This window comes from Musca domestica, unplaced genomic scaffold (assembly GCF_030504385.1).
Source record: "Musca domestica strain aabys unplaced genomic scaffold, Musca_domestica.polishedcontigs.V.1.1 27, whole genome shotgun sequence".
In the NCBI taxonomy this organism is placed as follows: Eukaryota; Metazoa; Arthropoda; class Insecta; order Diptera; family Muscidae; genus Musca; species Musca domestica.
The window spans coordinates 7,787,759-7,813,963 of record NW_026712286.1 but is presented as its reverse complement, the minus strand read 5'-3'; the positions used below and the strand labels follow the sequence as shown (position 1 = coordinate 7,813,963).

The window sequence follows — 26,205 nt, the reverse complement described above, 5'->3', positions numbered from 1 at the left end:
TTTATTAATTTAAGTGTACGTAAGTGGATAAGAAAATCAAAATATCCATCCTTTCTTCCTCAAACTACTTTTTCATTCTATTATTCATAATCTCGTATATACACATTCTAAGATGGATATGCCTTGTTCACATGCTAATAAGAACATGACAATATCCCAACTTTTCGATAGTCAAACAATCGATTAATCAAAAGTCGATCTAGACATCCCTAATCTGGGGCGTAGTAAAGTAGTTTTACATTGGATTTTGTCAGTTGATTTGTTTTTCTATTGTTTTTGTGTTTTGTGCATTGCTTTATTAATAATAAATAATATATTTATACTTTTTTAATAATATTAAATATCACCGATATGAAGAACCTTTTGTGCATTGTTTTTATCATACTCAGTCTCTGGATGAAAGAAGGTTTTGTCAAGCATGAATAACCAATTTAGAGTTAATGTTTACATATTTGTCATTGTTGTTTTTGTTGTGTTGTAGGCTTGGCTATTTGGTGCTATCGTTGTACTTCAGCCACTCCCGGTTGTGGAGAGACTTTCAATTGGCGTGGCATTGGTTTTCTGGGTGAACAGTGTCCCGAAACCAATGATATATGTGTAAAGGTTACAGAACGGCGAGGAGGTAAGTGGAGTGGAATTATATACCACAAAATATTTAATTTATCATATATATGGTTCCAGCCCAAGAAACCATTATACGTGACTGTCTGAGTGCCCTGAGCTTTAGAACTGATATACCAGCTGATAAATATGAAGGTTGTTATCCGGCTGCCAAAGATGTACGCCTGGCCCACTATGTCAATCACACGATAAAGGAACACGATGTTAAGCGTGACTATTTCACCAATGTTAAGTATTGTTTCTGTTTTTTGGATCATCGCTGCAATGGCGGTGAGAAAAACCAAGCAGTGCTTGGACTTGGTTTATTGAGTGCAATATTAGTCATAGTTATTCCAATAATTTGGTATTAGGGACTTTTTATAGTTAACTAATCGAGTAAGCATTACCAACCAAAATGTGCCTTTAGTTCAACTCGAATACTGACTTTAAAGTACATATAGAAAAATGTATTTCTGTGGATGTTAATTTAAATTATAATTTCAAGGTACATAGCCTCCAAATCGAAAATATCCATATCTTAGTTTTAGCACGACCTTTTTGTCCACATACAAATCGAATATATCCACATGTTTAGCTTTAATAATATATCAAAATACAAATTTAATATGTTCATATCTTAGCTTTAGGGAAACTTGATCCGTCCAGATACAAATTGCATCAAGAGCTACAATTTTTTTTTTAAATCTCAATATTAACATTCCATATTTTACAAAAAAAAGTAAACGATTTTTTATAAGTTTATTGTATCTTTACATAAATATTTTATTAAAAAGGAAAACAGTTTTTTACATGATAAAATAATTGAAAACAAAATTGTTGTGTTTTTCTTAAACATATTCGTCGCTTAACATCTCTGTTGGAACATTTTTCTGGGCCCTAAAATCATAGCGGGCAATGTCAGGATTCGCATCGATAAACTCTTTATAAACTGTGGCCAAGCGTATGCACTCATCAACGGATAACTGAAAGGGTCTTAAGGTATCTTCAACATCAGCTCGCTGGAAAAGTTCATAGCATATGTCATCTCGATCTTGGGGAGGAAAGAGGGTACCATAGCCCCGACGACAATATTTTTGGCGCATATTAAATATGTGTCGAACCACCTTTTCTACCAAACCAAATGGCAAATCTGTCTTGGGTTGCTTTAGGGGTATCAATTTCACCACACCAACGTCTACCTCAGGCTTTGGGACAAACGCTTTGCCGGGTATGGTAAATTTCATAACAGGTTGGGTCCAAATTTGAGACATAACAGACAAGCGACATCTTTGTTTATCTCCCAAATTGGCACAAATACGTTCGGCAACTTCCTTCTGAAATGTTAATGTCATGCAAGTGTCGTTACGTCGGAAAGCTCCACGGCGCAGGGATAAATCTTCAAACCAATTTATAATTAATCGAGTAGATATGGCGAACGGTAGATTGCCAATTAAATGTAAACGTTGTGTTGTGTCGGGTATGTGGTGTTCCATATTGAAACGTAAAATGTCATCGATGTGTATGTCCACTTGTAAATCCAGGGGTTTGGCACATTCTTTTAACAGCTCCAATGAGGGTAAGAAACGGTGATCTTTTTCCACCAAAATTAAACGCTGCGGCGAACGTCTCAATATAGAGCGAGTTATGGCGCCCGGACCAGGTCCAACCTCCAAGACGATGTCATGAGTATCTATGCGGCCAGCAGATTTAACGATTTTATCGGTGATACGTTCATCCATTAAAAAGTTTTGCGACAATTGTTTTAGGGCCTGTAGTTGATACAACTTAACCAATTCACGCACGGTAGGCAATGGTGGTAAGCGCATACCGGATTTCAGAATTCGTACAGCTGCCTCTGACATTTTGTTCTATAAAAAAATTGAAATTAGTTATGGAATTTGCAAATAAATCCAAATAAAATAACCTCACTTTTTCGTTTACTTCCAAAAAACGACGCAAAATAGTCCTTCTCCTCCAAAAACAAAAACGTTAAGGTTATACAACAATTTCCAATCAAAAATAACAAGGATGTAAGAACTAAGCGTAGAAATCTTATAAAACTAAACAAGCGTTTGGGGAATACGGCTTAATTGGTGTTGACTTTTTTGGGTTCTTCAAAATCGTCCAAAAATTTCTCTTGTTTCACGGAGTAAATTGAATAGGCATAGATGCCCACCACCGAGAATATCAATGAGCCGGCTGTTAGCAAGTTATTACGTCTAACACGTTTCAGTTTCTGAACTCTTTCCAAGTTTTGTTGTTCAATCAATTTCATGAACTCCAATTGCGCCTTATCGATTTTTCCTTCAGCGAATTTGATATTGGGTGCCTTTTCACTGGGATTAGACATTATTTTGAAATAATTTATCAATTTTTTTAACGAAATTACTTAATTTCCAGAAGGTGTATGTAATTATGAAAGAAATAATTACAAAAGAAAAAGTTGACAATCGATAACCTATTTTAAAGTATCTTATCGTTACTATCGACATTGACATCGATTGTTTGCCACCTCCCCAACGGAACAAATAAGAAATCAAAAAGAAATGCCCGATAAAATAGAACGAGAAAGCAAAATCCCCGAGGGAGCTCTGTTGTTTACGAATGAGTGGAATGCATAAGCCGAGGGACCTCTGAGACATGGGAAATCGAACCGCTGGCCACATTCATTAAATGAACCGGGGGAGTAGGTAGAGAGTAGGTAGTCATTTTGACGCCGTTAACTTTTTTTTAACAAATATAAGGGTGATAAAGATCGAAAGAAACCATGCTGTAGGATTTGAGAAAACAGCTGTCTGGAATTTAGGGACATCTTCGACGAAGTTAATCGAGTATTTGATTCTTAAACATTTTAAATAGTCTATTTTTTTTTAAATATGAATTCTTATATTGATATGTAATTTGTTTATTTAACTAAATATATAAACATATACATATAGAGAAAAAATGAAATCTTATGGTTCATCATAAGTACCATATTTACAAGGAGATTTGGAACGTCTTGATTTTAAGTTTGATGAATTTATAATGTTTGTTTCCTCTTCCAAATCCCAATATACTTCTTCCAGCTTAACTTCTTTATTTTGACATATTGATAACAGAAATTCAAAGTAGTCCAGATAACGTACATGCCCTTCATAGACCGACATAAAATCAAAATATTTTGGATATTTACGATGTTTAATCAGACGACGAAATCCAAATTATCTGTTTCAGAACTACAAGATTTTCCATTTTCCCTATATGATATCGGAAAAATTTCAAAACTAGTACATTTTTGTAGGTTCTGATACAGACCAAACTAATTAACAATTAATTTTCTGAAACAAAGTAGAGGTTAGAAAGTTCCACGGCATAGATGGAATTAATGCAATAAAAATAGTGTTACATTTAGTTTTAGTCATGTAGTAAATTTCTCAGTAAACGTTGTAATTTATCAGCCATACAACAAAAAGATCTTAAATCCTTAAAAGAATGAACCCGTTGATATCATCGATAATAACGATCCCAACCATGTAATATCTGCCTATAAATTGCTCAGCGAGGCTATTCTGTTTAAATTTTGCCCCTTGTATGTTATTTTCCTCCGATATAAACAGAAAGTCAGCTAAAATCCAAGGCATACCTAAGGTCGGTCAGAAACCCATCTGAAAACCATGTTTGCTGTCAAAAACATAATAGTGATTTAAAATTCAAAGAGAGTCAATTCACAATAGTGCAAAACAACTAAGTTTTTTTTTGTCAAATTGTTGTAAAAAGTAGTCTTCCTGGCCGACCTTATGTAGGCCTCGCTATGATTTATCATCTTCAAATTGAAAAACGATGACAAAAAGTCGACATTGACTTTTAACATCATAAAATCGATTAATCTATAAATCCATAGTCGACTTACATCTCCCTACTTCAGTTTAGTTTTATTTTTCAAAGTGACAAGACGGTGCGAGGCACGCCGCGAATTTACAGCGGCTTTACAAAGAAAACAAATTAGAAAAATACACATAAAACCAACAAGAAAAAAAAAAAAACAAACAACAGCGAAACTCAGATAAAGACTTAGAAATGAGACAATTTGTTTTATTTTTAACAAATTACCAAACGGTTTGTGTGTGAATGGACAAGCGTAAACGTGTTTCTTAATTAAAATTGAAGGTGTTCTGCTTACCGCAAGCAAGCTGCTATTCTACTTTGACGTGTAGTAAATATATATTGTTAATTGACAAAAAAAAAAAAAAAAAACAAAGCCGCGCAACGTTGACAGCAACAACAATAATTAATTCAACGGTTCTTTTTTGGTTGTGTGTTGTTGTTGGTGTTTTTACAAAGAAGGGAAGGAGGAGACATCAATGAATTTTTTGCTGCTGCTGCAATAATTCCTTGTGTGCTCTGCTAGCAGAAAAAAGCCGTAATTGCAAAAATAAACAGAGGACCAGATGCGGTGAAGGGGTACTGTTTTGCCGGTCATTGATTGAAAGAATGAAACAAATTAACAATACTTTTTACATATAACACAAAGACCCCTAGGCTTTGCGTCCATTGCGCTGCTTGTTTGTAAATGATTTCGGCAAAAATTTCCATAACACACATTTATATTTCTTTTTCGACGCTAAGGCGTTTAGTTCAAAAACAGATCTCGTTGAAATAACAACAAGAAACATTTAAACAAAATTTGAAAAAAAAAAACGTAACTTGTGAATTCAAAAAAGTACAGTACAAAACAAACACACGACAAAGCAAACAAGTCGCGGCACGACAATAAGAGAGTGACAATAGTTGACAGTTGAAAGGCAGTAACAGCAGAGCAACACCACAAAAAGTTGTTTACATTTGTTTGGTGTTAATAAGAAGAAAAAACTGAAGGATAACTTAAATAAACAGCAAAACTTAACACAAAACAACAACAAACATGGTTTTAACAAATCTCGAATTTTGGGCTGCAGATGGTTCCTCATCATTACCCGCCACAGCCTTGGAGTTTGATACCAGTGCCCATATGCACCAACGTCACAATAATCCTTTTGATCCACGTGTTGTTCCTCATGTGCCCACCAGAAATATGACACATCTTTCCTCGAATGGTTACTATGGCTTTTCCTATATTAATGCCGCACATGATGTGGAATTGAACAACAACAATAATAATAACATAGATATAACCAACAACAACAATACATCAGCACACGATTTTATGGTAAATGATGTCAATAACATTGGAACGACGTTGGCAGCGACGATGACGCCACATCAGCAACAGCAGCAACAACAGAATTTGTTTGCCAATTTTATTGGCAACAACAATAATACTGTAAATAAATTGCCTGTCAATCACCACCACAACACCACCTCACGTTGTAAAAAACGTTTCTTTGTATTCAATGGAAATGATGCTGACGATGATGACATCGGAGGTTTTGGTGGTGGCGGCGGCGGTGTCGCTGGCAGCGGTTCTTACTGTACAAATGCCCCCGCCAAACGTTGCCGCTTTGATGATGACTACGCTGCTCAATATTGTAATGGTAAGTCAACGACAAAGAACTCGATTAAAACAAAAACACACACAGGCAAACACTCAGAACAAAGACAAAACACGTTACAGAGATGTGGTGTTTTGAATTTTGTTTTTACGTTACGATAACGTGTATTGTTTTTGCCTTTGTGTGTTTGTTCTTGTTAGCTTCCCCCTTCCCTTAGAATGTGAAGCATAGCCGTTGATGCTTTTAATTTGTTGTTGGTTTCTTTTAGTAAAGGTACAGTATTGTACAACCTGTGGGTCACGCGTGGAAAAGTTTTTAGAGGAAAGAATCGTAATGTTTATTTATTATTAATTATTCGACTACACATCAGGGGAATCAAGGAGCCTAGGGTCCTTGAACGTTATATAAATCAAAAACTACTAAAGAAAAAAGAAAACTACAGACTTGATCAATGTTTAGGAATAGAAGATCATTTTACATTGGGCATTTCAAAAAGACCTTTGGGCCAGATCGGAACAATTATTGGTATATTCTTAATTTCATAAAAAATTAAATAATTATAAAGAAGCACCTATCTTTTTTTAGAAACTAGGCTAGATGTTTACATTTTAGAAGAGCAAAATGATCATTAACCCAGTTTGACTTTACATCAGGAGTAGCCAAAATACTACTGATCAGTCCTGTCTGTCGCATTGCAAAAATTTAAAAGTAGAAGAGTTTTGGATCAGGTTGGAACAAATATTGGTATATTCATCATTTCATATAAATGTAAATGTTTATAAAGAAGCACCTCCCTTTTTAAAAAAAAAAAAAAAAACTAGGCTAGATGTTTACATTTTAGAAAAGCAAAATGTTAATTAACCAAGTTTGACTACACATCAGGATAATCAAGGAACTAGGATCCCTATACGTTAATATAAACTAAAAACAGCTAAAGAATCCAAAAACTACTCAGTCCTGGCTGACACATTGCAAATATTTTAAAATAGAAGAGTTTTGGACCAGTTTGGAACAAATATTGGTATATTCTTAATTTCATATAAATGTAAATGTTTATAAAGAACTGTTTTTCTTTTTAGAAACAAGGGTAGGGTACCTAGTTTCAAGTGCAATAAAAGTTAAACAAATTCCAGCCATATATTCCTTCGGATGCAGTATTGTACAACCTATGAGTCACATATGGAAAGTAGATGAAATGCATCATCGGTCTCAATTCAGGACCTCAAATCTTGTTCAATGAAAAATTTGATAAAGGAAATATTTTTTATTTCACATTTCCATAGAACAAGAATCCAGTCCCAGGTTTTTTCGTTCATTTAAACTAACATGTTCTAAATGATTATCATTCCAGAAATATATTTTATACATCAAACTTGACTGTACATAGGAAACATTCTTCGTTTCAAATGCTCTTAAACTGTCTTCTACTCAGATTTGGGGAAAATCAAAACCGCCCTCAGAAGAATTATCACCGTTTCATTATCAGAATTTAAACACACGTCTTGGGTATTTTTTTTTTTTTTTTTAATTTTTGATTAGTTTTTGTTATCAAGGTACCTGCCGTTTTGGTGACAGCAAAAGGTTATCACGTTAGGAAACAATGTCTGAATGTAAATTGATATGATCTGCATGTACAGTATCTAGCCTAAACCTCATTGTTTGGGACATTTTTTTTAACAAAAATTATCGTTGGTATATATTTAAAGAAGACCACAACACTTCTATGAAAAGTTACTGTTAGTCCTAATAATTTAAATGAATGGACACATATTTTAATAAATTTTATTTGGGAAAATTGCCTTCGATTTTTATGGAAAATTACCAAATAGCTATTTTCAAAAAATGAAATATGACTTAAATTTATTTCACAAAATGTTCATATATTTTCAGTTCTTTGAAAATAGTCACCACAGTGAAATATGATTTAAATATATTTCAAAAATATTCATATACTTTTCAGGTCTTAAAAAATAAAAACGTAATATATTTTATGAATATTTTTATTTAAAATTTTAATTAGTGTGACATCGCATATTACAGTTGTGAGAACAGGTTCGTACAGGTGTTTGTCATTTATTAACAAATGAAAAGTGCCAAATCTACTTTAAATAAATGAGAGTACACTAGGAATATAGTATTCATTATGACATCAGCTTCTGAAAGAAATAGAATTACTAATGGTGATTTCTCTGCGAAATTTATTCAGCATTTGGAGGAATATATTATATGAATCACTTTGTCTAAAGGGGATCCCAAAAATTTGTGGATTTTTTTAATAAACAAGAATAAATCAGAAACTGAAAGGCTAATAAAAAATAAATTAAAAGAATTGACTACAGCGAATAAAAAAAAAAGAATAAATAAATAAAAATAAGAAAAAAATATAATTTCAGCAAGTAAAAATGCTGTAAGTTCGGCCGGACCGAACTTTGATACCCTCCAACATTTGGAACAAATTGGGCAAATTAAAAAAAAAATAAAATCTGTTGAAAATCTTAAAAATTAAAAATATCCTTATTTTAGGGTTTATTCCAGGACGTGGACCTGCATAGGCAACTTTTGTCATATGCTATTACAATATTCAAATGCGAAACTTGAAAAAACTTCTGTTTATAATGTAGCTAAAATCATCAAAATTCCGAATATAGGGAGGTATCATGAGGGTTACAAAACGTGGACCTGCACAGACAATTTTCCGGCATAGGCTGTAGCATCCATTACGAACTTCAAATGCCAAATTAAAAAAAAAAAATCTGGTGAATAATGTCGCTGAAATCATTAAAATACCGAAAATCGGGAGGTACCGTTATATAGGGGCTATACGAGGACGTGGACCTGCACAGACAATTTTATGTCTTAGGCTGTAGCATCCATTACAAACTTCAAATACCAAATTTTAAACAATTCCGGTGAATAAATGTCGCTAAAGTCATCAAAATACCGAATAACGGGAGGTACCGTTATATGGGAGCTATACGAAGACGTGGACCTACATGGTCCATTTTCTGTCCTAGGCTGTAGAATCATTTTGGAACTTCAAATACCAAATTTGATACCATTCCGTTAAATAATATCGGCTAAAATCATCAAAATACCGCATATCGGAAGCTAGAGTGATTTCCACGGAGAAAAGACGGACGGACATCGCTAAATCGACATACAATTTTATGCTGATCAAGACTATATATATACTTTGTGGAGTCTTAAATGTATATTTCGAGGTGTTACAAACGGAATGACATGCTTAATATACCCTCCATACTGTGGTGGAGGGTATAAAAACAATAAACTGACTGAGGAAAAATATATTTTATTTTCCTACGCTTTTTGCCAGTTTCTGCAACTCAAACGTTTGGCTATTAACCCTGAACTAGATAGCCATCTTTCAGACATTACATTGTTTTTTATTTTTTCTCATGAAACTGAAAATATTTAACCTTTTTTATTTTGTTTATTTTGCTGGTCGTAATGCACTTCCAGGCCAACAAAAAAAAGTAAAACTCACGTGGTTTTTCATTTGCTACCCCGGCCAAACCACGAAAACGTTGTAGTATTTTAATTTTGTATAGGAAATTCCAAATTCCGCTCGTTGTTTTCAAACACAAATCAAACAGAAATTGGGGATACTATGTAAAAGATCAGCGACAGCAGCAAAGCACAGCACGGCACAGCAGACAATGTCAAGTTTGTGTAATCACAAACATGCCAACATGTGAATGAATTATGTATACGTTTTTATGGTTATTTATAACAAACAAGAGGGCGAGAAGAGAGCATGAAATGGATGGTGGAGGGGGGAAAGACAAACCACATTTAAAGTTTCTTTTAATTCGTTTTTTTTTTTGAAGGTCAGCTTTATTTTCTTTTTATTTATGTCTTTGTCATTATTTCGTCTTTCGTCTGGGGAGTCAAAGCTCTGCTGGGATGACATTCAATTCCCAAGACGGAAGAGAAAACAGGTCGCCGCCGGCCGCTAAAACAATGTAGTTAGTTATGCATCACAATAGTAGTTGTTGGGATAGGCCGCAGCCCGGCCACACCATTCATAATTCACACCACGGACGGCGGCGAGTACATGCATTAACATTTTAACCTGTTGGGAAATTTTTTAATGGGTTCACATCGCTTGGGAGGGAGATCATACCCCAATTCAATGGCGCTAAAAATAATTAACATTGCCAACATGATGCAATTAGACGAAATACCTACAAAAAAAAAAAAAAAAAACAATTGAATTTACAAAAAATATATTTTCCAACTACCTTTGTTGGTGTTTCAAAAAAATGTAGGTCATAGCCTAAAAAAAGACAAAGTCGAAACATTTCATTGATATGTTTTTAATCGTTACATTTCTATCACTCCTTATCTTGGCTTTGTTGATTATAAACAAAAAATTGGGTGATTTGTGTTTTCAAATCACATGTACGATACGATAATGTTTGAAGACATTTTCTTTTATTTTTTTTTTATCAAATTCCTTTAATATATCACCCATTGCTATCGATTTGAAATACGTGTGTACATTTGCAGGGTGAGATGAAAAAACTGCAAGCAACTTCAGACTGCTGTCATTTCCAAGCCACTCGTCTGAAAGCTGTTAAAATTATTCCAGTGACAGCTCATTATATTGTTTACAAGGGTACCAAAGTATTTTGATGAGAATTTTCCAGGAAAAAAATAATTCGTGATGGAATTTAAGCATGATAGTGTGATTTCTTTATATTTGGCTGGAAAACCACAAGTGGCTATCGCTAGAGCACTCCAGCATTTAAATGTGAATAAATCTTTTGTGTCTCGTACCATCCATCGCTCGTTACCCTAATACTGGTAGCGTAGTCCGACGTCAAGGAAGTGGACGGAAGAAAACAGCAACATCAGCAGAAATGGTTCGAAAAATAAAGAAGCGACTTGATCGAAACCCGCGTCGCAGTGGCAGAAAAATGGCTTGTAAGCTGAACATATTGCAATATTCCATTCGGCAAATATTGAAAAATGCCATTGGCGGAGTAAAGCCATTGAAATTCCAAAAAGTGCCAGAACTTACACCTCTACAGAAAGAAAATAGACTCAAAAGAGCTAAAGAGTTGCTTCGCTTAGCGGAAGTGGTGAATTGCTGTCCAGCAGTTTGTGTACAAAAAAAAAAAAAAGATCGTGTGTACTTGCCAAAGAGGTCGGCAGAAAATGTGCACCTTCGGTTGGCCACCCGAACTCAAGCGCCGGCCAGGGTGATAATGTGGGCCGCCATAACAGCAGATGGTCGCTCTCCGCTCATATTAATCGACCGTGGCATCAGAATAAATGCAGAACATTATTGCGAAAATATTCTGGAGGGTGTATTAAAGCCTTGGATATTCAAACATTTTGGCCACAGACCTTAAACATTCGAACAGGACTCAGCACCATCCCACTCAACACGCGCCACCCACGAATGGTTACAAAATGAGGTTCCTCGCTACATTTCCAGCTACACTTCCAGATCCGTTGGACTATTGTGTCTGGAGTATTTTGGAAAGCAAGGTTGGCACTAAAAAATACCAAAGTGTCGATCACCTCAAGCAAGCACTTCGCCGGGAATGGGCCAAGATACCGTAGAGCAACATTCGGGCGGCGTGTGACGGTTTCATTTTCCATTTGAAGGCCATAATTCGTGCCAAAGGTTACCAATTCGAATAAATCAAAACTTATTTTAAAATTTGATGATATTTCCGACATTTTTTGCTTTCATTCAATAACTTTTTAAAAAATGTAAAAATTATGGCTTTTGACTTTGTTGCAGTTTTTTCATCTCACCCTGTATATACCCACCAATTCGTGTGCCTTTACCCTACCTATTTATAGCAAAAGTGGGTAGGCATAAAATATTGTTGACACAATATTGACGGAACACTAAACAAAGGGAGGGGTTTTATGGTTTAAAATACGTTTGTTTGTTTGATTTTTCGTTCTACGATTTCGGGTACACTTTTTCATTGCTGGACAAGAACCTGGACAAAATTTGTGCATAAAGAAAAGCGATTTAAGAGAGACCCTATAATTACTAATCATTTTCTTCTGAAGTTGTCAATTCAATACCCATTGACAAATTGATTTAAAATATGGTTGTTTCTAAGAGAAAATGTCCGAAATGTTTGTCAAAAGGAGATATTTTTGGTCGAAAATTTTGAAATAAATTTTTGTTAAAAAACATATCAAAATTTATTCTATGACTGTAGATCTTTATATTCCTTATTTAAATAGAAAATGGTAAAAATTGGATCCAATTTCAAAATTTTCTATATAGATTTGAATTCAATGAATGATTTGGACAAAAAGGAGCCCAACTGTATCAAAAAAATTTATAAACCCAAATTTCAAAAATTTCTATAGAGATTTGATTTCAATGAATTCTATAGAGATTTGGACAAAAAGGAGCCCAACTTTATCAAAAAAAAAAAAAAAAAAAAAAGTAAAAAAGCAGTAAGTTCGACCGGGCTGAAGTTTGAATATCCTCCACCATTTGGGACGGATTTGGAAATTTTGAAAAAAATAACATTCGCCAAACTTCCAGGGGATGAAGTACTCAGAAGGAAATCCTTATGTGGATTTTCAGACAATTTTATTGAAAAGTTCGGCTACAACCATCAAAATACCAAATATCGGGGGTACCGTTGTAAGGGGGCTATACGATATCGTAAACTTATATAGGCAATTCTCTTCCAGGGGCTAAAGTACTCAAAAGGAACTCCTTGTGTTCAGACAACTCCATTGAAAGATGTGTCTATAATCATCAAAATACCGAATATCGGGGGGTACCGTTGTATGGGGGCTATACGATATCGTGGACATATATAAACAATTCTCATCCAGGGGGTAAAGTGCTCACAAACAACTCTTTGTGTGGATTTTCAGACAATTCTATTGGAAAAGGCGCCTAAAATTACAAAATACCGAATATCGGGGGGTACCGTTGTAAGGGGGCTATATGAAATCGTAAACTTATATAGACAATTCTCTTCCAGGGGCTAAAGTACTCAAAAGGGATTCCTTGTGTGGATTTTCAGATAATTCTATTGGAAAATGTGCCTAAAATCATCAAAATACCGAATATCGGGGGGTACCGTTGTATGGGGGATATACGATATCGTAGTCCTGTATAAACAATTCTCTTCCAGAGGGTAAAGTGCTCAAAAAGACCTCTTTGTGTGGATTTTCAGACAATTCTATTGAAAAAGGTTCCTAAATTCATCAAAATTCCGAATATCGGGGGCTATACGATATCGTGGACCGATATAGCCCATCTTCGAACTTGACCTGTCTGCAGACAAAAGACTGGTCTGTGCAAAATTGTAGCTTTATATCTTTACTCGTTTTGACTCTAACGTGATTATAACAGACGGACGGACGGACAGGGTTAAATCGTCTTAGAATTTTACGCTGATTAAGAATATGTATACGTTATTATCTCTAAAATGATTATTTCAATGAGTTACAAACGGAATGAAGAACTTAATGTACCCTCCATACTATGCATGGTAGAGGGTATAAAAATTATAAACCCATTTATTTATAGAAGTTAACTCAAAATATTCTATACTTATGTAGTGTTTGTGAAAATGTTGTTCAATACGTGATCGAAATCTTCTCTAGAATTATTAGGAATTTTCCTTTAGTTGTTTTTTTTTTATTACGATTGCATTGGCCCACTTTTAATTGAATTTGCTGTATTTTTGTTTTTTTCTCTCTTTTACTTTTAAGACCTTCTAACTCACTCACATGCCGCTACGTCTGTGTTGTGCTGTCATTTCCCTTAGTTGTTGTTGTTTTTCTTTTTATTGTTTTAAGCTGTAATAATTACTTGGATTTTTTTGCTGCTGCATCAGCAGCATTATCACATTTTCATTATCGTACAAACAAACCTACCTACCTACCGGCAACTAAAATGACAGCGATGACTCTGTCGACGCCAGCTTCGTCTTCTCCACATACTGTCGCCTGCTGTTGCTGTTGTCTTTCTGTCTTGACAGCCGGTTTGTTTGACATATTGGCGTTCTACTTGTTATATAGTTCATTCTTGTTGCTTTTTCTTCGCCGCTGCGCCAAAACGTGCGTGCGACAGACACATGTGTAAGCAAATGTTGCTATTTTTATTTTTTTTTTTTTTTTCGTTTTCGTACACATGTGTGTCGTTTCTTGGCGGCACATTCATAGTGACATACGTTTTCTTTTTCTCTCTTTTTATTTCTAATGAAGTGGGTCATGAGGCATGCAATGGCAGAGCAAAAAAAGAAAAAAATACGTTGTGTGTAATCATCAGCTCTGCTGAGAGGAAATGTCAACAGCAACTTTGCTGCGACTGATGACTACTGTTGCTGCAACTTTGTCAACAGAACCGCTAACATAATTTTAATTGATTGGCCATGAGTGGGGGGTGCTTTAGTTGACGTATTATTAAGTTAGTTGTTACAAGAGCAAAGCACTTAAACTAAAAATAGGAAATCAACATTTGTATTGTAACTTGTTTCTATTTAATGTTTATTAAGCAAACGATTTGGAAAGTAATTAATTTCCATATGCATAAAAATAGGATGTGACATTTAAGACTGTCATGTTTACATGGATTTCATAGATTTCTTAATAACTTGTTAGAAAACGGCTAGAACCAATTTTGGGGAAAAAATCGTAATTTGAGGTTAGTTTTGACATAAGGTGAAACGTGAAAGGTTGGTTTAAAAATCAGAATGGAAAAAAATTAAGAAATAAGAACTTTGAATACCCTCCACCATTTGGAACGAATTTGGCAATTCTTAAAAACAATAAAATCCGTCAAAAATTCTGTTAAAATCTTAAAAATACCGTATATAGCTGTTATATGTCTATATGACGACATGGACCTGTATGGGAAATTATTGTCATAAGCCAATACAATAAAAAAAAAAATCGGTGAATAATATGGCTAAAATCATCAAAATACCGAATATCGGGAGGTGTCGTTATATGGGTGCTATACGAAGACGTGGACCGGCACAGACAGTTTTCTGTCTTAGGCTTTAGTATCCATTGTGAACTTCAAATACCAAATTTGACACAATTCCGGTGAATAATGTCCCTAAAATCATCAAAATACCGAATATCGGGAGGTACCGTTATATGGGGGCTATACAAAGACGTGGACCTGCATAGACAATTGTCTTCCTTAGGCTGTAGTATCTATTACGAACTTCAAATACCAAATTTGAAACAATTCTGGTGAATAATGAAGGTAAAATCTTCGAAATGCCGAATATCGGGAGGTACCGTTATATGGGGACTATACGAAGACGTGGACCTGCATAAGTAACTTTTTGTCATAGGCTGTAGTATCCATTAAGATCTTCAAATACGAACTTTGAAACAAATGCGGCGAATAATGTCGCTAAAATCATCAAAATACCGAATATCGGGAGGTAATGTTATATGAGGGCTATATGAAGACGTGGACCTGAACAGACAATCTCCTGTCATAAGCTCTAGTATCGATTACGAACTTCAAATACAAAATTTTAGCCTTCTATCTCAATTCGTTGGAAATATAGCGTGATTACAACAGACAGACGGACATCGCTATATCGTCTTAGAATTTTACGCTGATCCAGAATATATACACCTTGTGGGTTTATCATGAATATTTGGAGGGTATAAAAATAGGTGGTATTTGAATGAAACACAGTTTATTTGTCTTCTTTGAAACAGCTTTCCAGAAATAAATATTTATTTATACATTTAATTATTTCATCGGTCTAAATATTTAATATTCCTTTTTGTTTTCCCTTTCCTCTTTTCAGATTTCTTTTCCTCATTGCCTGCCACAACGCCACAAATTGGCACACAATCATGTCTGATGGATACCGAAGAAGTTACAGTTCAGCAACAAACAGTGGCAGAGCAACAGCAGCAGCAACAATTACAAAATCAACAGCAGCAACAACAACACCAAGTGGATGAGGCAATGTATGAAAACAACAATAACAACATATACAACTTTAATAACAATAACAACAATGTTGAGAAATATGAACAAAGCATTTTACATCTGCAATTACAACATCAGCAACAACAACAACAACAACAATCTCAAATGCCAACACAGCAACCTCCCACACTACAACAACAACAAACACAACAGCAACAGCCACCAACACAAGAGCAGCAGCAGCAGCCGCAGCAACCTCATCAATATCACCACCATCATCATCAGCAACAACACTATCAAGGTCACTTGCATCGTGCTAATCGAGACGTTAGTCGTTGCATGCTATCTCACATGATTTAGTAGAGTTTCTCTGCCCATACATTTATTTGTTGTTTTTTTTTTTAGTTTTTGTTTTCCTTTCGTTTGTTTTTTTTATTTTTGAATTTACAAAATCAGTTTTGCGGAGGCATGCCAGAGATGCCCCCCATCCCTCAATTTGTACACAAAGCAGAAAATGCAATAATATATTTCACACCCCCTCATTTGTTTTTCAAAATTTTTGAAAATTACCAACACAACTCACTTGCTCACTACTTATTATGGCTGCTTGCCCAATTTTTAGTTTTTAATTATTATTATTATTTTTTAATTAATTTTTGCGTAAGAAACACACCATCACCACCATGTAAAGTTTATTAGTACAAATATTAATAATTATTATTGACTTTGAAAGTCATAATATTTGGGTTTCCAAATTTTTTCCTGAGTTAAAATAACACAATTTCGGGTAATAAATTGAATTTTTTTATAAAATCACATTGGCATAGTTTCTGAAGAAAACTTGTCCCAACTTTCTGGACAAAATGTTCTCTAAAAAATGATATCTGTTTCTAAGGATTTTTTTAATGAATAAATAGAACATTTTCTGGAAATGTTTCTGTAAATATTTGCGCAGCATTCAATTACATTTTTCTAAATGGGAGGTGACGTTTTTACATAAAATATTTACAGAACAGTGTTGGCTTGTTTGTTCGGGATACCATAGTATTTTGTTGTTGCAAAATGGTCAGGCTTAATCCCTTTATTGTTGTTTTTATAAAAACAACATTTGTTTATTAGTAAAGAACGATGGTAATGTTTATCAGGGGATAAGGCAGGGAATACCTAGGTTGAGTCACCAATCCTCATCAGTTCCCTTGTTTTTTTTTTTTTTTTTGTCTGGGATATTTTCCTCAGGAGTTATTTTAAAAATAACTCCCATGAAAAAAAAAACTTTTTCTTTACCCAAGTGACGTGATCGCTCACGACGAGAAGCTCAATAGAAGAGGAACCAAAGAATTACATAAAACTAAAATTCTTTTGGAAAATCTTCCAAATCTTACATCGGCATTTATAATAAACAAACATTGTTTTTTTTATAAAAACAACAATAAAGGGATTTAGCCTGACCATTTTGCAGCAATAAAATATTTACTCAAAAGATCTTCTGTGAGAGTTTCTGTAAAAAAATTGTTCTGCACAAACTCAATTTTTCTAAAAAGAAATTGAGGTTATAGCCCAAAATGTTTCATTATTTTTTTATTCAAATATACTTCCTTTATTGAATTTCTGAAGCAAACAGGCTTTCTAATTTCAATGAGTTTGCCGTCAAAGTTCAATTTTTGCCGGGTTCACAAAATAACCCTTTTTAAAATATTATAAAAAAAGAACTGCTGATTTTTTTTTTTCAAAATCCTTTTTTTTATTAGAAAGTACAATTAATAATGAAAACAAAATATATTTAATAATAAATTTCCTTAAAATCCTCCAAATCGTACTGTTAAAAAGTTAGGTTACGTTCGAATTTTTTTTATAATCTCCACCATAGTATGGAGGGCATATTAAGATTGTCATTCCGTTTGTAACACCTCGAAATATACATTTTTGACCCCAGCATAAAATTCTATGTCGATTTAGCGATGTCCGTTCGTCTATCCGTCTGTCCGTCAGTGGAAATCAATCTAGCTTCCGAACGAAATGAAGTAGATTAATAAATATTTTACTCAAATGTGTATTATGTCTGCAGGACTTTTGGTAATGAAAATGGGCCATGTAGGTCCACGTTTTGGTGTAGCCCCCATATAACGGCACATCCCGATATTCGGTTATTTGTTGATTTTAGCGACATTATTCACCGGAATCGTTTCAAATTTCGTATTGAAAGATCTGAATGGGTACTATAACTTATGGCAAAAAATTTCGTATGCAGGACCACGTCTTCGTATAGCTCCCATATAACGATACCTCCCGATATTCGGTATTTTGATGCTTTTAGCGACATTCTTCACCGGAATTGTTTCAAATTTGGTATTTGAAGTCCGTAATGGATGCTACAGCCTATGAAAGAAAATTGTCTATGCAGATCCACGTCTTCGTATAGCCCCCATATAATGGTACCTCCCGATATTTGGTATTTTAATGATTTTATCGACATTATTGACCGGAATTTTTTCAAATTTGGTATTTGAAGTCCGTAAGGGATACTGCAGCCTAAGGCAGAAAATTGTGTGTGCAGGTCCAGGTCTTCGTATAGCCCCATATAAAAGTAACCCCCGATATTCGGTATTTTGATGCTTTTAGCGACATTCTTCACCGGAATTGTTTCAAATTTGGTATTTGAAGTTCGTAATGGATACTACAACTTATGACAAGAAATTTCGTATGCAGATCCACGTCTTCGTATAGCTCCGTAATTGTAACAAATTTCGTATTTGAAGTTCGTAAGGGGCACTACAGCCTATGACAAAAAAATCGCATGCAGAAGACGTGGGTCTTCGTATAGTCACCATATAACGGTTTTCATTTAAGTGGTAGTTTTCGGAATTTTTTTTGAAAATTTTCAAGTTTCTCAAAAATGGTGGAGGGTGTTAAAAGTTCGGCCCGGCAGAACTTACTTGTTTTTTTTTTTTTTGAAGTTCCGTTTATTTCAAAGAATATTAATGTTTTATTAATAGGTTTTATCATTGCCTTGTGGAAAACATCTTCACAAAACCAAAAACTTTGGAATTACAAAATTTAAGAAAAACTAATGCAAATTTGAGGTTAGGTTTTGAAGGTATTTTTATAAAAATGTTCCATTTTTCATGACAGTAACCAAAAGATACAAATGTGAACATTTCTACAACAAAGATGCGGCAAAGCTATAAACATAGCCTTAATTTTTGAGTAGAGTGTTATTGAATCCCATGGATTTCTTAACAATTCCTACCTTTGTAAATGGTTTTAGAAAGATTGGTGCCCTTTCCTCCCATTTTTCTGTCAAAAACAAGACAATTTTGTAAAAAAAATCCTGTTTAGCTATTTCGTATTCCGGCATCTTATCCATTCCCCCATAGAGTCGCCCGTTATTCCCGAAACAATTTGAAAAAAAAAGAATAAAATAAGAAATGTATTTTTTAAATAATATATAAAAGAACCATACACCAAGTCATTAGGTGAATCACATTTGAATTGAAATTCAAAAAAATTCCACTCGAAAGTGAATTGCAAAAAAGAATTTATAAGAATATTCTGTTTATTTTATTTTTAGTAAAACAAAAGTAAAAAAAAGTAGCGTTGAAAATAAACTTGGCATTAAATTTTTTTGTGTAAATTTGCGTTGGTGTTCATTAGTGCGATATATCTTGAAATGACTGATGTACATGTGTGTTCGCGTTTCTGTGTGTATATAGAGAAGAAGTGTGTTTGTGTTTCTTATTTATTTATTTTTTTTTTTCGAAAATTAATCACATTCATTTGTGTTGAAGTATGTGTGCATTTGACACATATTGCAAATTTTAAAATTTATTGATTTCTTTTTACAATTTTTTTATTGATACATAAATAAAACGAATAAATATTTTTCTCTTTTAATTTGCTGGCAAATTATAATTTTTTTGTACATTATTTGCCCACCCTGAATTTTGTGAAATTGTACCTTATTTTTTTAATATACATATAAACATAAAAAATGTACTTAATGTGAAATATTTTAATTTAATTTAAATATTTTTTTGTTTAGCAAAATTATAAATCTGAAATAATATATAAATAAGCAATACGTAAATTCTTATTTTTTCTTTAACAATAATAATAATAATATTAGTGCAAACCTATTTTTTGGTAGTAATTAGTAATTAAATGATACTTGTAACTAATATTACACATCAAATGTATACACCTTCTTTTGTATGTATTGAATTTGAAACAAAAGAAAATGCAATGTAATATATCCAATTCTTTTCATATCAAAATAAAGAATAATAAAAACAACATCAATTTTTTTGGAAGAAATAGCTTTGTAACAAATTTACTAATAACTCAAAATATATATCACAGTTCATTATTGAAATTGTAAAGGTGAATATTTTGAAAATAAATGAAGAAAAATAATCACACATTCTTAACTACTTACACACCAAAAGTCAAATGGGAAAGAATTTCAAGAAATTGCTGAGAAGACATGTGAAAACAATTAACTTTTTAAATCAACTTAACATTTTTTTTAATTTCATCATTGAGTTTGAAGCAAAAATTCAAAATCAAACAAAATGTTTTTCGGGGTTATGTCTGAATGTTTATTTTTAACTTTTTCAACTCAGATAAACATAGGTTTTACAAAAAAATCCCATTGCCTGCAAATTTTCAAGATCAAGCACATATACAGGGTGAGATAAAAAAGACATTTTTTTACATAATTTTTACATTTTTTTTTTTGTTAGGTTCGGACACTTCTCGATATACATTTTTACATCCTTGAACACAAATGAAAATTGATTTTCAGAAAACAAAACTCGTGGCTTGTCATTTTTAAAATCAAAAAATTTTCGCAAAAAAATTAAAATAATTTAATATTTTTGAGGTTATGTTCAAATATTCCCCAGAGTGATGTTAATTTTTAATTAAAATTGCTTCGAAAGAACTATAATATTAAAGTATTTTATATAAACCAAAATTCAAGACCATAGAATCTCCGGAAATTTAAAATTAAAAAATAAAACAAAAAATTTTATGAAAAATATTTTTTGAGGTTAGATTCGAACACTACTTGTTCTACATTCAAACTTCTTTGGAGCACAAATGAAAATTGATTTCACAAAGAAACTCGTACTGGCTTGTACTTTTTAAAATCAAAAACTAATTTGCCAATAAAAATTTTGAAAAGAAAAATATTTTAAAAATTTTGAGGTTATGTTCAAATATTCAAAATAAAATGTGGTTAGCTTTCCTCCAAATTACTTCAAAAGAACTAAATTTTTTTTTATCTAATTCAAGACCATAAAACGAGATAGGCCCATAGTTCCTTTTAATGATCTGCATAGAATCACATTCTGAGTCGATTTATGCATGTCGTCCGTCCGTCCGTCCGTCTGTTTGTCCATGTATTTTTGTAAACAAAGTACAGTTCGCATTTATTGCCCTATCCAGATGAAATTTTGCACAAATCATTTGTTTGGAGACAATCGGTCAACATTTTGATATAGCTACCATATATATCTTCGTCCGATTTGCCTTTTATTGTGCACCAAACGTGTAATATCGGCCCGAATGGGATGGAATTTGGCACATACGACCGAATTGAGTCTAGAAGGTAGTATGTCAAATTTGGTGAAGATCGGTTCAGATATAGCTATAGCTCCCATATATACTGTTCATCCGATTTGTTATATTTGTTACGCACAGACGTAATATGCACTACGTAACAACGATATTCCGGGAAATATAACAAATACATCTCAGAAATATCTTTGCCAAATTTTATCGGGATCGGTTCCGATTTGGACATAACTTCCATATATATCTGTATCCGATTTCAAATTAATTGTGCACCAAATGGACAATACAATTCCGAATTTAAAAGATACAAATGCTTCTGCATATTTAGCCCTTTGAACTTTAAATTATAATTATAATCATAGCCTGTATGATTGAATTCTTTTAATTGTTATGCGGAGCTCTACTAAATTAGCAAAGTGGTGTAGGTTATCATAAAGTCGTCCCCGCCCGACTTTAAGACTTTCTTTACTATTTTTTTTTTGGTCCAAATCTTAAAATTTCTAAAAGAAAAAAAAACTAGAAAATATTCCCAAATTTCATTGACACCACGATCTTTTCCCTCTTCATTTGTATCTTTTCCATTTTATTATACTTTTTTAAATGATTTTTGTTTCATTCGTTTTTATTTTTATTTTTTCTTCTTTCTTGTTTTCTCTTTTGTTTTATTTCTTACAGACGGCATGATCATTATTACCCAAAAATTATGCCAACAAGAAAAACAACAACAACACGACCATTACATTGATAGATTTATTTATTCTCAAAACCGAAAACTTTCCAAGAACACAACAGACCATAGAAGCATTACCCCGAATAATATCCTATCAATGCAAAATTCAATCACAGAATCGGCATTAACGACCAACCACGACCAAAATCTTGATAATGATACTGAAAATGAAATCGATGATGCAACATTATTTGAGCAACTGCATGGCGGTTGTTTGCATCATTTTTTGCCAAACACACAAAACAACACAAGAGAAACAAAAATGAAAACGAAATCTAAAACCAATAAATTGGCGATGTTAGTGGCTAAGAATTTAGTTAGTATGGAAGAATTTTGAAGGAACCCACGAGCAAAAAAGAATATGAAATTAAAACGATGAATTTAGCATATCTGTAAACTATAGTTTATTATAAGTCGTTTTGTCAATTGTAGTTTACTTAATATTAATATTAACATTTTGCAACAAATAAATTACCTGCTTTCTTGTACCTATGTATATTTTTAATAATTTATGGCATATAATATTTTTGTTTTTATAAAATTTTGCTTAATTTTTTACTTTTTTCTCTCTCACAGTATCAACAACACACACAAAGTACAATATGCAATTTAAGTTTTGTAAATGAATTAATTATTTTTAAGTAAATATTTTTTTCTTATTTTGGAAATAAAGAAAACAATGAAATGAATTATAAAAATATAAATGGTTAATTAAAATATTTATTAATGCCTAAGCGGAATAATGGTAATTCATCGAGTTAAGTTGTTTAACTATGAAGACGTTTGAAGGGCCTAAAGTAAGTAACTGCTTTCTCTCTTCTTTAATGAAATTTATAATAAATTTTAATTTTTTATAGGCAAAATTACATGTGTTATTGGTTCGATCGCTGGAAAACAAGGTAAGTATTTTGTACTAGCATTTAAACAGGTCTTCTTTGGGTTGCACCATATAAGAATATAAATTGCCTTATATTTTATTAGTTTACAATTTGTTCTACCAATATCTCTAGTCTTATCTAGCCCCATACTCAACTTTGGGAGACTGATGTCAAAGAAGAACATGTTCCGAATCAAATTTCATTAGGGGTCACCAAGCAAAAGAAATCTTTTCAGGTAATATAGTTCAAATAAAGGTGCAAGTACATAAACAGCTTCAAGTCATGGCTAGGCATATTAATGTCAAATTATAATGGAAAACGACGGCAGGATTTTAGTGGTCCTCTGCAATCCCTTTTATGAAATGGCACAAAATATGCCTAGCCATGTCTTCAAGCTTCTTATTTACTTACACTTTAAATCAAATTGGAAATCGAAATAAGCCATAATATATTTTCAGGATTTTCTTAAAGGTTTTCGATTTGAGCAAGAATCTTCCATTATGGTTCATTTTTGAGGCGCGTTGTAAATGAAAAAAATATTCTATTTAAAATTTCACTAGGGGTCACAAAATGAAGAAAATCTGTATTCGTAATGTAGGTCAGTAAAATAGTCATAAACAAATTTGGAACAACAATTAATTAAATTTGATATTTCTATTTCCATTAACACATTTTGAATTCAATCAAAAACTGGCACAACGCTTCATTTTTGGCACTTGATGCCAACGAAGGAAATATTCTATATTTAATTTTACTATAGGTCTCCAAACAAACGAAGATCGTAGGAACTAAAAATCCCACCAAAAAAGAAGGAATCAAAATATGTTTTGAATTTATATGTTTTGAATTGGACAAAAATCTCCCATTTTTTGAACTTGTTGTCAATGAAGAATATGTTCTCCACTAAATTTCACTACGGGTCTTTAAACAGACTAAATCTGTAGGTACTTAAAATACCATATAAAAAGAAGGGATCAAATGCAGAATAATTGTATTTAGAATTCATTGATATTTACACATCTAGTGATATGTTATGAATTCGATCAAAAACTGACACAACCCTTCACTTTTGGAACTTGATGCCAATGAGGGAAATATTCTAAATTAAATTTCACAAGGGGTCTCCAAACAAACGAAATTCGTAGGAACTAAAAATCCCACCAAAAAGGAGAAATCAATTTGCAAAATAATTTTATTCATAATTCTTATTTTAGTTCTATTAAAATGTCTTGAATGGAGCAAAAATCCCCCCAATTCTTCACTTTTGGAACATGATGCCAACGGAGAAAATTACTTAATTTTACGTAGGGTCTCCAAACAAACGAAATCTTTAGGAACCAAAGTCCCAAATAAAAAATTGGAATCCAATGTAGCATCGAAATAAAATTATTATGTTTAAAAGTCATTTATACTTACCCAATAGCTTTTAGATATTTAGCTGAAATCTTCCAAATTTTTTCATATTTGAAGCTTAAGACCAATGAAGAAAATATTCCACATAAAATTTCACTATAAATTTCAAAACAAATCGAATCTTTATGATGCAATACATTGCAAGCCCATGGGGGTAACAAACTTTTTATCAAATCAATTTTCACATCCCTAATCGCGAAATATATTAAAGGAGATGGAAGAACTTTCGAAAAAGTTGTTTCAACCAAACGCGGTTTAGTTGTCTTGACAATTGTAGAAAAAATTAAAAAATATTTCAAAATGAAAAAATTTTAAATTTACCGCCTTTGAAAAACATGTTAACCGACATCGAAGTTGAACATTTTCAAGATAGGTCCGGCTTTGTTGTTTATTGTAGATTCAAACATTTTTCAATTTCTTTAGCCATGAATCGGACGTATAAGTTTCGGTCTCTTTATTTTGCTTATAGAAAATAAAAGATCGCGAAAAAATTCAACTTTTCAAGGAGCTTGTGATGGACAAAGCCAGAAAGTGATGAAATATGTTGAGATATGCAACTCCCCCTAAAGTTGGCTGTCAACAGCTGTCAGTTTCGAAAAAACCATTAAAATAAAAAAAATATAGGAGGAGGGTTTCAAACATTAAAAAGAAAAAAATTGACAATAATGTTGGAATACATTTTGATGTGAAGATCCTAGTACGCTTGCAGTGATGAAATATCTTGAGATATGCAACTCCGGCTTAAGCTGAATGTCAACAGCTGTCAGTTTCGAAAAAAATTAAAATTAAAATATATAGGAGGAAGGTTTCAAACATTCAAAAGAAAAAAAATCGACAATAATGTTGGAATACATTTTGATTTGAAGATCCTAGTACGCTTGCAGTCAAGGATGGCATTGTCAAGAAACAAAATGAAAATTAAAGATTGGAAAATTTTGGAATTGACTAAACTAAAAAAAGCGAATTTCAAAGGGAAAATATTTGGCAAATGAGACACCTAAAAATATATCTGATCAATGAGAACTTTATGTAAAATGAAACTGGGCACCATCATAATCGGAAAACAACAACCAAAATAATTGATATTGGAAAATTTAAGAAATTAAAAAAACGTAATGCAGCAAATTAATTGGATTCCAAGGCCATAATGAATAGAATAAAGAAAAAAAAGAAATCAAAAGACCTCAATGGGAGGTGGAATAGTTTGTCATATAATGCCTTCTCGCTGTCATGGAATGACAATCTTGGATGAATAAATATGTCAGAATTGGAAAAAGTAATGCAAATGATAGAGTTCATTGATAATGCTACTTCCAGTGATAAGTTTGGAATTGGATCAAGAACTGCCATAACGCTTCATTTTTGGAAGTTGATGCCAATGAGGAATATCTTCTTCTCTGAATTTAACTAGGAGTCTTCAAACAAACTAAACTTGTAGGTACTTAAAATACCATATAAAAAGGATTCATCAAATGCATAATAATTATTTTTAGAATTCCTTGATATTTCTACTTCTAGTGATATGTTTTGAATTGGATCAAAAACTGTCATAACGCTTCATATTTGGAACTTGATGCCAATGAAGAAAATATGCTATGTTAAATTTCACTG

General features: G+C 32.8%; 4 protein-coding genes across 9 annotated transcripts; 2 read left to right on the top strand and 2 right to left on the bottom strand.

Moving 5' to 3' along the window:
• The first annotated feature begins 226 nt into the window (after positions 1 to 226).
• LOC101891932 (uncharacterized) lies at positions 227 to 1,434 on the top strand. Its single transcript, XM_005184261.4, has 3 exons — positions 227 to 406; positions 482 to 622; positions 682 to 1,434. Exons 1-3 carry the CDS (start codon positions 352 to 354, stop codon positions 969 to 971), a joined length of 486 nt encoding a protein of 161 aa, XP_005184318.2. The 5' UTR covers positions 227 to 351; the 3' UTR covers positions 972 to 1,434.
• On the bottom strand, positions 1,348 to 2,669 carry LOC101892277 (dimethyladenosine transferase 1, mitochondrial). Of its 2 annotated transcripts, none has more exons than XM_005184263.4 (2): positions 2,530 to 2,669; positions 1,348 to 2,468 (listed from the first exon to the last, which is right to left on the bottom strand). In XM_005184263.4, the coding sequence occupies exon 2, from the start codon at positions 2,460 to 2,462 to the stop codon at positions 1,449 to 1,451; it is 1,014 nt and encodes a 337-aa protein (XP_005184320.2). In that variant the 5' UTR covers positions 2,463 to 2,468; positions 2,530 to 2,669; the 3' UTR covers positions 1,348 to 1,448. The 2 variants fall into 2 exon arrangements, with proteins under 2 accessions (XP_005184320.2, XP_005184321.2); XM_005184264.4 differs by having other exon boundaries at positions 2,525 to 2,656.
• On the bottom strand, positions 2,530 to 3,050 carry LOC101892107 (cytochrome c oxidase assembly factor 3, mitochondrial). The gene has a single exon (XM_005184262.4). It carries the CDS (start codon positions 2,948 to 2,950, stop codon positions 2,687 to 2,689), a length of 264 nt encoding a protein of 87 aa, XP_005184319.1. The 5' UTR covers positions 2,951 to 3,050; the 3' UTR covers positions 2,530 to 2,686.
• A 1,468-nt stretch (positions 3,051 to 4,518) lies between these two features.
• On the top strand, positions 4,519 to 22,649 carry LOC101893207 (putative mediator of RNA polymerase II transcription subunit 26). 5 transcript variants are annotated; one of them, XM_059124043.1, is made up of 4 exons: positions 4,519 to 4,749; positions 5,228 to 6,113; positions 15,872 to 16,300; positions 22,249 to 22,649. In XM_059124043.1, exons 2-4 carry the CDS (start codon positions 5,504 to 5,506, stop codon positions 22,638 to 22,640), a joined length of 1,431 nt encoding a protein of 476 aa, XP_058980026.1. In that variant the 5' UTR covers positions 4,519 to 4,749; positions 5,228 to 5,503; the 3' UTR covers positions 22,641 to 22,649. The 5 variants fall into 5 exon arrangements, with proteins under 5 accessions (XP_058980026.1, XP_019892563.2, XP_019892562.2 ...); XM_020037004.2 differs by having other exon boundaries at positions 5,217 to 6,113; XM_020037003.2 differs by having other exon boundaries at positions 5,209 to 6,113.
• Positions 22,650 to 26,205: the final 3,556 nt, after the last annotated feature.

Bases quoted from the DNA above. Each gene is read 5' to 3' on its own strand.
- LOC101891932 (XM_005184261.4), top strand. From the start codon at position 352: ATGAAGAACCTTTTGTGCATTGTTTTTATCATACTCAGTCTCTGGATG. The intron at 407-481 runs GTTTTGTCAAGC...GTTGTGTTGTAG, and splicing joins CAGTCTCTGGATGAAAGAAG to GCTTGGCTATTTGGTGCTAT. The intron at 623-681 runs GTAAGTGGAGTG...ATATGGTTCCAG, and splicing joins GGTTACAGAACGGCGAGGAG to CCCAAGAAACCATTATACGT.
- LOC101892277 (XM_005184263.4), bottom strand. From the start codon at position 2,462: ATGTCAGAGGCAGCTGTACGAATTCTGAAATCCGGTATGCGCTTACCA.
- LOC101892107 (XM_005184262.4), bottom strand. From the start codon at position 2,950: ATGTCTAATCCCAGTGAAAAGGCACCCAATATCAAATTCGCTGAAGGA.
- LOC101893207 (XM_059124043.1), top strand. From the start codon at position 5,504: ATGGTTTTAACAAATCTCGAATTTTGGGCTGCAGATGGTTCCTCATCA. The intron at 6,114-15,871 runs GTAAGTCAACGA...TCCTCTTTTCAG, and splicing joins CGCTGCTCAATATTGTAATG to ATTTCTTTTCCTCATTGCCT. The intron at 16,301-22,248 runs GTCACTTGCATC...TATTTCTTACAG, and splicing joins TCAGCAACAACACTATCAAG to ACGGCATGATCATTATTACC.